Raw genomic sequence first — 13762 nt, 5'->3', positions numbered from 1 at the left:
GAGGAAGTCCACCGTACGGTCGGCGCGAGACCTACAACTGTCAAATCTCTTTTACCCGGCGCGAGACCACTTTACACCCTTCCTGCCTTCTCATTGGTCAGGACAGGAATGCGTAATGACGTAATAAAAAAACGCCACCGGGGAGGAGTTTGGCCATGCTGTAATGTAAATACAGTGACCACAACTGAAGGAATGTTCTCTCAAAAACATTTAAATCGGCACAATTACATATTTTTGTTTTATGATACATGTATTTTTCGTTTTATTCAGACTATGAACATTTTCCCCTCAAATTAAATTTTAAGTCCAAGAAGTAATAACCTTACCCTGAAATTAGTTGAAACACATGGAATAGCTATTACTGTTATATGTCTTCAAAGTCTGCTGAAGATTATTATTATTACATTATTGCATTCTTGTATACAGTGTGTTTGATTCTGCCAGTAAATAATCCTAAATGTTACACATTGGCCCAGTGTTACCAAGATTTTCTTTATGGGGACCCACTTTTTATAGATGGGAAACTATTGTGACCCAAAATATAAATCTTGACAAGTGCAAATGTGTGCATAATGCCACAATTAACAGCCATATCTGTTACACCTGATATTATTTTGAACTGGTAAATTAATCATTTCCTAAAACATACACACATAAATATTAACTAAAAGGTTGGGGGAAAATCTGAAAATGTGTTTAGGGAATGAAACCCTTCTGTGGGTCTAAACCCAGACTTTGGCTACATTCTTTTTGCCAGTACAAAAGTACAAAAAAGTCCTAGACCCATGTAACACTAACTCATTATCTGTTCATGATGACAGCAGCATTATTCATGTTTTAATCATCAAATAAATACAGTCAATTCATCAGTTATTCGAGGGATTACTGTGCGTCCCGTTCATTTGTAGGAAGGCTGAGCTCCAGTATCTTTGCCGCTTTGCCAGACAGTGGCTTTGACTGGCTGTTGGTACTTTGTTATGAAACCTTAGAGGATTTTCTCTGTACTGATCTCTGCACTGACACCAATACTGAGCTGAGTGACCCTGGTCGGCTCAGCCGAATGACCACGACGTGTAGTATGACTGGCAACCTGATAAATATAATCTGGAGGACGCCACGCAATTTAATCCCTTCAGGCTGGCAGTTTGTTATCAAACGCTCAGCCCTGATCTTCAGAGCAACAAATGGACCACAAATTCAGATTAGGTGGAACAACAGCAGCAGCAGGGAGAAAATGCAAACCTGACATAATGCAGTTTAGCCTTACTGGAAATTCATTTTTGTTTGCGTTATGTCATGACTAAATATCTATTATAAGCTGTTGTCTATGACCTTATCCGTAATAATGTGTATTACATAATACATAATAACAATGTTCCAAAAACATCCACACCAGGCATCTGCTGAATGATGATTTTGCTGCACTGCACAGTGTTTAAAAAAAAAAAAAACACCAAATGGATACACTTTAAATTGCAGTGCCATTTTTTTTTTATTTACAATAAGATACACATCAATACATTTTTAAAAAACAACCATGAAAACTGAATGTTTTTGGCCGTGTCTGTTTTATCCACAACAAAACTTTCCACAAAAAAATCATCAGTTTTTATACTTTAGTGCAATTATGTGCTTTATAGATGACTGCCAGTTAGAAATGATAACAGTAAAACATATTGTTACCGCAGTGGAAGGCAGTTTGTGTGTGTGTATATTATGCACTTGTGCATCAGTAGTAGGGAGATGATGTAATGCTAAATGATGACAGGTGGACGACTTTAGAGATTACAGAGCTGTAATCCAATGATGGGGATGATCGCGCTTTAATGAGACTGCTGCTACGATAAACACAATGGTGTCACTGTGACTAAGGTGAATCACGGTCTTTGAACATTAGAAGCATAAACCAAGTAGTCGCTGCTTTTTTCAGTGAGTCCAAATCTGACAAACTTGCCATTTTGTGTTACAAGTCATTTCCATCCATCCTGGAGTCAATCCCAGCTGGTATTGGACAAGAGGCACCAGTCCAGTTTAAATATAGATTTAGTTATTTTTGGTTATTTTAGTTTAGTTTTACATCTAGATAAAAAAAAAAGAGATAAAAATGGGATACATTTGCTTACTTATCTACTTCATTTTCAGTGATGTGTTTGATCTTAACCTATTACATAATGAGAGTGAGGGAACTGAAGGTCAGGGTGACTCTCTCTCTCTCTCTCTCTCTGATATTCAGTGAGGCTGGCAGGAGATAGTTTGGGGACAGTGAAGCAGTGCATCATGGGAGAGACATGATATCCTTCCAGGATAAAGGGTCAATGCAACATTGGGACACATACAAACACACATAATGCCCGTCCGTCTGTCTGTCTGTCTGTCTGTCTGTGTGTGTCTACTCATGGAACCTTAAACATCGTTATCTCGGCTGCCTCCATGTGGTCACTTGTGAGTATTACAGTCCCCTCAGCAGATAGAGTCACAGTACTGCTCCGTAAAATACAGTATTTTTTTAAACAACTTCAGAGATGTGACCTGGGATTTTCGAAAAAACTTTTAAATTGAAGTGTCATTGATTCTTGTTTTAAATAAGAACCACTTTAAGAAAAGGACTGTTTGTTATAGATGTTTCATGTAACTTAAACCGTAAAATCAATGAATGCACATTGATTAATTATTCTTTATGTATATGATACACACAAGAACATGTATTTATGTTTTATTAAAAATATATATATATAATTTTTTAAGTCCACCCATTAGAGTGCTCAGTAGATTTTCTCTAAAAAGACATGGGCTGCTTTTGCTTAGAGGCACCTGTGTTTGTTCAGAGTTCAGACGTCTGTCCTTCTCTTCATCCCTCCATCAGAGGTAGTAGTCCTCTTCCTCAATGTCACCATGTGTGTCCTGGAAGCCAAGTGCCTGGATGTCATGGGTGATATCAGTGATGCGTCTATTGAATTCCTGAGATCCTGAGGCCAGCGAGCAGTTGTCGTACCTGCTGAAAAAAAACAAGCTGTTTATCTAAATGCAAACTAGTTTTATTTCTTTAACCTAATACTAAAAGTGGACTCTCTATGGAGTTGGGTCAGGCCGGCTTTGAATGAAATCATGAACAAGAATAAACATGAACGAGATGATAGAAACATTCACAGTCCTGATGTAGAAAGCATACGGCCAAGTAAAGCGAAACAAAAGATGCTGACAGTAAGAAATAATAGCTATATTTCTCCTCCTGACCGTACATACCCTCTCATGGCCGAAGCTGATGTGTTGCTCATGCTGCGTTTGATGCGTCCAAAGCTGTCGGTTAAAATCCCGCCCTCTCGGATCCCGATGCTTTCCAGAAAAATCTCAAATACTCCAACGTCTTTGTCTGGGATAAATGGACGCATGCCTGAGGGAAAAAAGACAACACAAAACACACATTTCCGATTATTCAAAAATTATTTTCTTGTACAGAATTATGATGTATACTTTTCATTTATTGAATTAAGGGTACAAAACATGAGTATGACGTGTCTGCAATTGTTTTGTATTATAGTAGTACATTTGAACAACAAATACTAAGTTAACCCTTGCTCAACCTGAATATATGTAGTTATTTAATACTTTTAGATATTACCACATGTAATCCCTTTAGTAAGGAAAGCGGTTTGAATATCAACATCTCCGGCCCTTATTATGTGACTTATCAGTCTGATGGAGGATAGGAACAGACTCGAGTATATGACTTTATTTATAGTCTGTCTTTAATAATAAATGTGTGTCAAAAACAATTCACTCCTTACTTTAATGTGAAAAGACAAAAACATTATGGCCTCGTATCATTGTGGTTGACGGCAACTCAACTGAATTATCCTTGTAACTGCTGGTCTTTATAAAAAACACTGACAGCTAGTGAGAAAGAGCTCTCTCGAAAACAAAATTAGTTAACAAACAAATTGTGTTTACCTCCAAGCAAACTATACAAAGGGTTGAAGGCATTGGCAGGCAGGTAATATTACTGTATAGATGACTGAACGTGAGATTATGTTATAATAATTTGGATATGATACAACGTAAAACCTAAAAATCTCTTTGTTTCATTTGAGCGAAATCAGTGAAAGAACTGTGAGTAAAAGTGTGAGAGACTTGGGTTCAGATTCTGGCGGTGTGCCTCAGTTGGATGTTTGCCTGGTTGTTTCCTCCTTCACCACCAAACCTTTAATAACGCTGATTATACACTAGCTCACTGAGCATTAACAGGGCGTGTGTGAGAAAAACATAATGATGCCAGCCTCCATCTCCGTGTCTCTCTCACTCACTCACTCACTCACTCAGTCATAAACAGGAAGTTTTGGTTTCCTCAGTGGAAGTGGGCCAAAGAGTGGGCTGAATTTGTTGAGGTAAACACACATGGACTAAAGGCATTCTCATATAACACACACACACAGAAACAATTCTTCTTAGGACACAACAGCCCCCAAAAAAACTGTTCTCCCGAACATTAACTATTACCAGTCAATGCCTAAACCTAACCATAACAATTCAAATTGTTGGCCCTAAACTTAAGCAGTAACTTTTGCCTCATTAGGACCAGGTTTTGGTTCCTATGAGGACTTTTGGTTTTGACAATGTCATGCCAGAAAAGTTCCTGAAGAGGTAACACACACACACACACACACACACACAGGTGCCAAAATACAGGTACACAATGGTTTCTTTCTCCTGCAATATTACCATATGAAAAGCATATGTAGAAGGTAGTGGTTTGCCATAGAGTCTCAGTCTCTCTCTCTCTCTCTCTGTTTGTCGATATGTCTCTCACCTAGCAGCAGGAACTTGCGATTGTCTCCATACAATTGCAGCAGCTCGGAGCAGAAGTGGTCGATGTTTGATCCAAGTCTGTATTCCCTCAGCAGCACAGCGAACTGCTGCAGCTCCACAGGACTCAGCTTATTACGCAGCTACACACACACACACACACACACACACACACACACACACATTTTTGTACTTGCTGCATACTGAGGACTGGGTTGCGTGAGTACCAGCATTTCCACTTTATAAATCAACACAATTACCAATATCTACTTCATGAATGACATCTACAAAGAACTACTGGTTGCAGTACCATAAAATGTCTGCAGGTGGAGCCCCAGAGCAAAAAGGGCTGGAAAACTTTTTCGATTTTTTCGATTTTTTTTTTTTTTTTGGTCCATAATTTTACAAAAAAACATAATACTTATACTATGTCGAGCAAAAAAAAAAAAAAAAATTGACCAAAAATTTTTGGTCCAAAATTTTACAAAAACGCCATACTATATAATGTCATCCAAAAGTAAAAAAAAAATTGAAAACATTTTTTTGAAAAAAAAATTGAAATTTTTCTTGACAAAAAGTCATACTATACGATGTCATCCAAAAGTTGAAAAAAACATTACATTTTTTTTTTGAAAAAAACTGTTTGGTGCAAAATTTGACAAAAAGGTCATACTATACTATGTCGTCCAAAATTCGTTTTTTTTTTTTGGGACAAATTGAGTATAGCATGTTATAGCAACCTAAGGAAGTGATTTCAATCAAAACAAAGTGAGGACCGGCGAAAATGTCCTCACTCCGTAAAAATGACCTCACTTTGTTGGTTAAAAACCCTCACTGGTCCTCAGTATGCCGCAAGTACAAGAACACACACACACACACACACACACACACACGGAGTGAGAGAGACATTTCTCTGCTAGTATACTAGTCAAGGTCAAGTCAATTATTATAGGTCAGAAAGTAGTGGTATAATCAGAGTTACATCACAGCCAACTATCAAAAAGATGCAAAATGTGTTAAAATGTATTTCTTAAACTATAGGTATATGCTACATACTGTATGCAATATGCGGAGCCTTTTTATTAAATTGCTGATCGCAAGAAAAAGAAGCAAATAAATCATAAGATTTTCTGAACAAAAAGTTATCTCTGATCCTGGAAACACGAAAGAAAAGAGCTGATACAGTTAGTAGATACGACTGCAGAAATTAATTTAAAGCAAGACCATGAAGATAAGAGCGTTAACATTAAGAATAGGAGTAACATTTGATTACAAGAACACACACACTCACACACACACACTCACTGTGATCATGTACTCCTGCATCAGTAGCAGGGCAGGGTTACCGTCTCCTGCGTCACTCGCTGAAGCCAGACTGCGATGGGAGTCCTGCAGTGAGACAGATGAGCTCTCGCTGTATGTCTCACTGTAATAGAGCTCAAAGGCATCCTGGGAGCCATCACTGCGGGGGAGAGAGAGAGGGAGCGGGATAGTTAGCGACGACCTCTGCTGTCACATTATAGACAGAAAATCACAGTCTGTCAGTCTGGTCATTAATCGACAGTTAATCACACAAGAATAAACTGGTCCTATGGGTTTTAATTGTACGCGTACATCTACACCATTAACTAAAATGGATTCAATTCTATTTACAAACTTAAACATCAGAAACAGAGATAGATAGATACTCTCAGCGATCGTTACTCACTATGAGCTGCAGCAACTGAACTCTGGGTCATAGCTGTAGGACATGTCAGTCAAACAACTGTCACCTACACACAAATAGACAGACACAGCATGAGACACACAGTTTACTACATGAAACCAACTCTTAACAGGAGGGAACTTCAAATGCAGTTGCACAATTTAAACTAATATGTGTTGTCTAATTGTAGTGAAAACGGAGAACTGGACATTATTGCACGTTTAATTAATATTCAAACCATTGACATGGAATGTGACTGTATGTGTAACAAGGTCTTCCAATACATTTATATTAAAGTGCACTGGAAAACAGAAGCACATTCAAATAGATCTTCACATAAGAAAACTGAGTTGTGTCAAACAAAAAAGACACTTACTTCTCTGCAGCCAATAGCGGTCAGGCATGGTGTGGTGAAAACCTGCCCGGTCAACACATTCAATGGTCTGATGGCCGTAAATGATCTGGAACATCTGACAAATGAGAGAACAATACTCCTCTGCAGCATCCTACACACACACACACACACACACACACACACTGAATTAGTAAACATGTCAAAACATGTCAATCATATGTGTGACCTTCCAGAAAGTAGATCTATGTCACATGTGTCAAACTCAAGGCCCAGGGGCCAGATGTGGCCCGCCACGTCATTTTATGTGGCCCAGTGAGTGAGTCAACGTGAGCTTATATTCAGCTTATATTGTTGTTGTTGTTCTTTCCTCATCAGTGAGTTAGCTAACTTAGCATAGACACTGTCAGCTAACATTACTGTGGAGCCTAGGTTAGCGTAACGACAAAATGCTACTGATTGTAAAAAGCTGTGCACAAAAGTGAATATGAAATGCCAATTAGCGCCACTGTTTTCAGTTTTTAGCTATGCTAAGCTAACTCATGTTTACAACAAATATTACTTTCTCGTCTAAATAAATGAGATAAGAGTTTATTTAAAAAAAAATAAAGTTATTTTTAAGTCAGCTTAAAAACTTTAATCCTCATTTTGTGAATGAACTTTGAGCAGATCAGGTGACACACCCTGTTCTCTACAGCCAGGATGACCAGGTTGCAGTAGGCGTCAGGACACGGTGTGGGCTCCAGTGGGTTGTGGTTTCTCCTCTCCCAGCTGCCGTAGCTCTTACCCCGTTCCCAGCTCCCTGTGCAGGCTTGCCGCCGCTCCCAGCTCCCGCCACCTCCTCCACTGCCTCCTCCTCTCCTGTCCCAGCTCCCCCCTCCACCACCACCTCCCCCTCCGCCATGCCTCTTTTCCCAGCTCCCTCCACCACCTCCGCCCACTCCCACTCCCACCCCCCAGCTCCCACTCATGGGTCTCGCTCTGCGATTCTCCCAGCTGCCTCCAGTCTTTCGTGTTTGCTGCCTCCTCTCCCAGCTCCCCCCGACCCTCTTCCTCTCTAAGCTCCCTCCTCCTCCTCTATCTCCCCCTCCGCCACCTCCTCCCCCTCCTCCACCTCCTCTCTCCATATTCTGGTTTTTGTCGTGGTTACTCCTGGACAGTGATGGCCTCCAATCGACTCCACAGATGGTGTGTCGTCTTTCCATTGTGCCCCCTGCAGGTCGCGGGTCAGTATTGCAGCTCATTGTTTGACGCCGTCCATCGATGCTAATCGTTTTTTTCCTGTCCAAACTGTCATCTCCAGCAACTACGGTGTCCACATTCAGACCTGCATGATGAGGGTAAAAAAGACGTAAGAATTAGTGACATATAATGGTATGACTGCAGATAGCAACACATGGAGGACTCAAAGGACAAAGTATCTTGGCCTAACAGGAAGGATGTAGACATTTGTTCCTCTATCTCTGCCACTTCATCCCTCTCCTTTTTTGAATTATACATTCGGTTCATGTCGGTGGAGCTGTTGTTATTCATTTGTGTTGTACGCTTATGCTTCAAAATGTGAAACACCTGTTCTTTCTGGCTGCTGTAAAAACATGTCAGCACAAAATGGTGGCTCCTTCAAAGATAGACCCTTGCCTAAAGTATGCATACAATTCTTAGTATAAGGCCACAGAAACGATGAAATGACTAACGTATGATTATACACCTAAACAAATACCTTGTACATGTAGCCTTCAATTTGTGGAAATAAACCTAGTGCTAGTCCATCCTACTTCTTGGTCTTTACTTTTCAAACCACCAGACTATGTATTCAGACTAAGTATTTGCCAGTTAGATAACCCTATCAGCCATAACACCATTCTTATATCTGCCAATGTTAGCTTAGCATGTTAATTAGCAGCAGTAGGTCTGTTTACTTTTAAAATTGTAGGTAGGCCTACAGTGTCAAGCTGTTTCACCATCTCCAGTTTTTATGCTAGCTGGCTAGCCTTCTCTCTCTAGCTCTATCAGCATAGACGTGAGTCAAATGTTTTTGTCACTCCTTCTTCCAGCCTTCTACCTGCTGTCAGATAACCCTTTCAGTCTGAGAGGGAGTACATTTGAAAAAGCTCTGGTCTTCCTGGTCCAGCTCTTAGCATGTAACTATGGGCCATTTTCGCGGCAGACATTTTGACAGGGCACGGTGAGAAAACCACAGGTGCAATCACTTAAATGAACGATGGCTGAGTTCCATTTAGCTTTCTCAGTTTGACGGCACATGCTGGTTCACTGTCACACGGTCCTGGCTAACGTGAATTGAACTGAACCATTTTATTTATTAGTAACACCCGTGCTTCTCTTCTTCTCTCCCTCTTCATCACATCGATGCCTCATCAATACATATGATACTCCAGTCTTCACTCCTTCGGCGGAGTCCTCGCGCGTTATCCTGGATTACGCCTACAGCTAGACCTCACCCGTCTTGAGGACGAGCAGGTGCAGCGCGTCGTCTCTCAGGTAGGAGGCGGCAGCGATCTCGTGCGTGGGAACCCTCATCAGCAGTTTCTCGTTGTCTCGCCACGTCAGCAGAAGACAGCGAGCAGACAGACTGAGGATGCAGTCCTGATCCACACTGGTCTTTAAAGGCAGCACCTTCAGCTGCTACTGACAAATACACAGCAGGACTGATTATACATTATTGATTGGCAGACACTCGTTAGAGAATAGGTGATTACTGAGTGTTTCCTTGGACTTTATTGAACTGCATATTCATTATTACCATATAATTTCAATATACGCTTTACAGATTATTAGTTTAGTTTAAAGGCGCTATATGTAAGAATGTGGTCATAAAGGGTTACTACACTCAAATTCAAAATACAGAGGTCTTTTAGGTTTCGCTTTCTCTCGCCATTGTAGGTCAGACGTAACTGGTAACCCGTGGTTGCTCGGCAGCAATGATTGGTGGACGACGGTAGGTGGCACCACATGATTTCAAAACATAAACATGATTTGCAGTCCGCAAAAGATTCTTTTTAATGCAAATATTTTGGCTGTACTGTTGTTGTTTGTGAGTTCAGTTTGTTATATGAACATTATTCCTGAGTCTCTGTGACATATTAGGAGGATTTTATGATCAGTTGCTTTAGATATATTACATAATGCACCTTTAAAATACTTTTTAATTCCTAGCTTTGATTCTGTCCAGACAACTTATTCAGAATAAATCTCAGAAGTGATCGGTTATAACTCAGTGATTTGTTATTCACTCTACAGTGATTGGTTAGATCATTTCAAATTAAAACAGCGGTTTCTTATATATAATTCTTATTTAGCTATAGATTGGTTGTACATCAATAAGCATGACTGTGCTTCATTACAGAATAATTATATTGTTAATAATTAAACTTAGCATTGATTAAGTTATTAGTGATAAGTAGTCAGTTAGAGTTACCAACCCTGGCCGTGTCCAGTAGTTGTAGCAGCTCGTCTCGGCTGGAGGGATTCAGTGTAACCGACACCCACGTCAGGTGGCCAAGGAACTAAGATCAAATCAGACAAAGGAAAGTTAGGTTTGTGTTGCGTTACTTTGCACTGCACTACACCGAATTCACTTCCAAATTCTACCTTGACTTCCTTCTCTATGTAGTCGAAGATGAGCCTCTCAGGGTGGATGATGTAGTCGGGAGGATAAAGGGGAACGGTGTGCAATGCGCGGCGGTAAACGCTGCTTCGATCTACTGGCCTTCGGCTAGATTTTGACCAGACCAAACGTTTAATGGGGGAGACAAAACCCTGGGGGAAGAGAAAAAGAGGAAAACACTTTAAAAATAGTGAAACAACTTTTGTATGGATTATTGTGTTAGCATTGAATTAATCAATTATTTCTCCTTCATCTGGATTAATAATCCACTGGTTGTAATTCTCTAAGAAGGAGAATATCAGCATGCAGGCATGTGCAATTACCACAGGGTTTTAATGTTAAAGGTGCATTATGTAATAAATCTAAAGCAACTGGCCATAAAATCCTCCTAATATGTCACAGAGACTCAGGAATAATATTCATATAACATATTGAACTCACCAACAACAACGGTACAGCCAAAATATTTGCATTAAAACATTTTTTTTTGCAGACTGCAAATCATGTTTATGTTTTGGCATGTGGCGCCACCTACCACCATCTACCAACCATTGCCGTCAGTAGAGTCTCAGCTGCCGAGCAACCACGGGGTTGCCAGTTACGTCAGAAAACGAAACGTAAAAAAGACCTCTGTATTTTGAATTTGAATGTAGTAACCGTTTTTGGCCACATTCTTACATATGGCGCCTTTAAGTAGAATTCATAGCAGAAGGTTGATTTGTATGCTCATACATGGCTATGAATATGTGGTTGCCTGTGTGTTAATGCAGTCCATCCTTTTGGCATTTCCGACAGTGATTGACAGTGGAACAGTGATCTCTGACAGCTCCCTACTCACTGACAACATAGCACATGCTGTTAAACACCCATTGACAGGCACACGCACACGCACACGCACACGCACACACACACACACACACACACACACACATTAACATACAAGGCTGCAGGGCGTAGAGAGAGAATGGACATTATAAACACTCCATGCACACACACTGAATGGAGAGCACGTTACAATTCTGTCTTTCATGAACATCTCTGTTGTCAGCAGAATTTAATTGTAAAGACAAAGATTGATATGAGGTTTTTAATCTTCTTGGTCTATTCTTTCTTTGAGGAGACAGATTGGGGGAAATAATTGGATTTTGTTATAAATGTGCAGCGTACCAGCCTGTGCTTCTCAGCTCAAGGTGCTACGACTGCAGTTTTTACTATCCCTGCATTTAAAAAAAACGATTTCTATTTCCCTATACTATCGTATATCTAACTTTAGAAAACAAGCTATTAGATGTTGGGGAATGTTTATTTAAAATTAAAATCCTTAGGTTGAAGTTGGTTATATTTGATTGTTTTGTCGGAGCAGTGGTACCCATGAGCAGATTTTTACATATGTTGTTATTTATGTATTTGTCTGCAACTTCCTGTTCAGTGTAACGTGAGTGGTCTATCGTTGTAGAATCTAGTTTATTTAACTATTTTTTATTTAAACAGCAACTATTTAAGCTGCTAACTCTCACTCAGTATAAGTTCACGTAAGTTTGAATCTTGTCAGCTGTGCACGACCAAAGAATCACGTTTGAAAGTTATTACTGCCATGACACCACATAGTGTCATTTCCTTTCATGCATATGGAGTTTTGTACCTCAGTGTCATTCACTACTGTGCTGCAACAGCAACACAGGAGGTTGACAACCCCATACTCCACCACGTGCAGTAGCTCTGGCTCATATTAAGCTAATCTTTAGCTAGAAATGTCCCCAAATGAGGTTGTGCTATTGACTGTATTGACACAACATTTACAGTGGACTATATGTGCACACGGCACCCTTTATATGAATTCTGCCTCTTTGCTCCGTCAGATTCAGGGATACATTTATTAGTTGGGTATTTGGTATTTTATATTAAAACACATTCTGATGAATTTTTGTCAATGCATGGAAACAAAATCTGCAATTTTTTTTAAATCAGATCCAACTGTTCCCAAGTTGACAGGAACAAAATGAAACCAGGAAAGAAAGAAAGAAAGAAACAGAACAAATACAAATGTACCTTCTTGGATTTCTTTGGTTCATAGTCCATCCTGGCTCAGGGTTGATTCTCCTCTGTACTGGTCGGTAGAGGGTCAGCTGAGTCCTGATCCTGGTCACACACTTCCTGATTTTTTTTTTTATCTTTTATTGTCTTTGTCCCTCACTTGTTGTTTTCCATGGCTCCTTCTGTGTCCCTCTCTCTCTCTCTCTCTCTCAAGTTATTCTAGCCTCTGTCTCGGCTTCTTCATTTTTGTTCTTTCGCTACACTGATTGTTCTTTTTAGACCTCTCCTGGGGCCACACACACACACACACACACACACACACACACACACACACACACACACACACACACACACACACACACACACACACACACACACACACACACACACACACACACACACACACACACACACACACACACAGGAAAGCACAGGAAACAAAGGAAGCACACTTCCTGTCCAAAAGGAAACTCCACCAGAGATTGATATGGTCCATTCTCCCCTGAACACTATGTATGTGAATAACACACCTAAAATTACACCAATTACACATTTTCTACAACCTCTTAAAAAAAGACACACACAGTAAGCATCGACATCTTTAGATATTACTGTAACTCAAACCAGGTATTGTTTCCTTGACCTGATGTAATGATTTCTGCTGAAAAGCTCTAGTTTAAAATGATTCGACAAAACGCTGACTATGCAGTATCTCACTTTATTGCATTGAAAATGTTTTTTGTGGAACTTTGTGTAGTCTGTAATATTTTCATTTTGAGTTTTAAACGGTTTAAAATGTGATGATTGTTGTTTTTTTTTTTTTTTGGCAAATGTGGTTCGCAATGTCAGCCAAGTCCGTAAGAAAGCAGGATTGCTGACGTTAGAAGGTTAGTCTTAAAAATGCTATATATAAAATATGTAAAATTGCAGCCATTAGCATTTAATACAGGTACTGCAATCCAAATTCTAAACTATTGGAAACCTTCCCCTCCTCCCCAGACTTGAAGCTTTCATGGGATGCCAGGAAGGAAAAACAAATAGCTCGACTTATACCCAGGGTTACTCTGTGTTTATGCACATACACATGCACAAACACATCAGTCTTAAACTCTGTTTAATTCTCTGGTTCATTTTCACATGTCAGCAGCAGCAGAGAATCATGACATGTGATTCACATGTTTACTGTTCACACTGACGCCATGCAGTTCAAGTCTGCAGTTGCAGTGAGCAGATTTGACCACAGTGA

The 13762-nt window shown here is 39.9% G+C and overlaps 1 protein-coding gene across 1 annotated transcript; it reads right to left on the bottom strand.

The window, feature by feature from the left end:
* Positions 1 to 2503: 2503 nt before the first annotated feature.
* On the bottom strand, positions 2504 to 12638 carry ccm2l (CCM2 like scaffold protein). The gene is made up of 11 exons (XM_083894592.1): positions 12532 to 12638; positions 10467 to 10634; positions 10298 to 10381; positions 9317 to 9500; positions 7541 to 8184; positions 6882 to 7011; positions 6509 to 6572; positions 6106 to 6262; positions 4805 to 4943; positions 3244 to 3391; positions 2504 to 2992 (listed from the first exon to the last, which is right to left on the bottom strand). Exons 1-11 carry the CDS (start codon positions 12559 to 12561, stop codon positions 2860 to 2862), a joined length of 1881 nt encoding a protein of 626 aa, XP_083750718.1. The 5' UTR covers positions 12562 to 12638; the 3' UTR covers positions 2504 to 2859.
* Between the last annotated feature and the right edge of the window lie 1124 nt (positions 12639 to 13762).

Source organism: Microchirus variegatus (genome assembly GCF_963457635.1).
Source record: "Microchirus variegatus genome assembly, chromosome: 9".
Classification (NCBI taxonomy): Eukaryota; Metazoa; Chordata; class Actinopteri; order Pleuronectiformes; family Soleidae; genus Microchirus; species Microchirus variegatus.
Note: the sequence above shows the minus strand (reverse complement) of the source record. Positions and strands in the feature narration are given on the sequence as shown.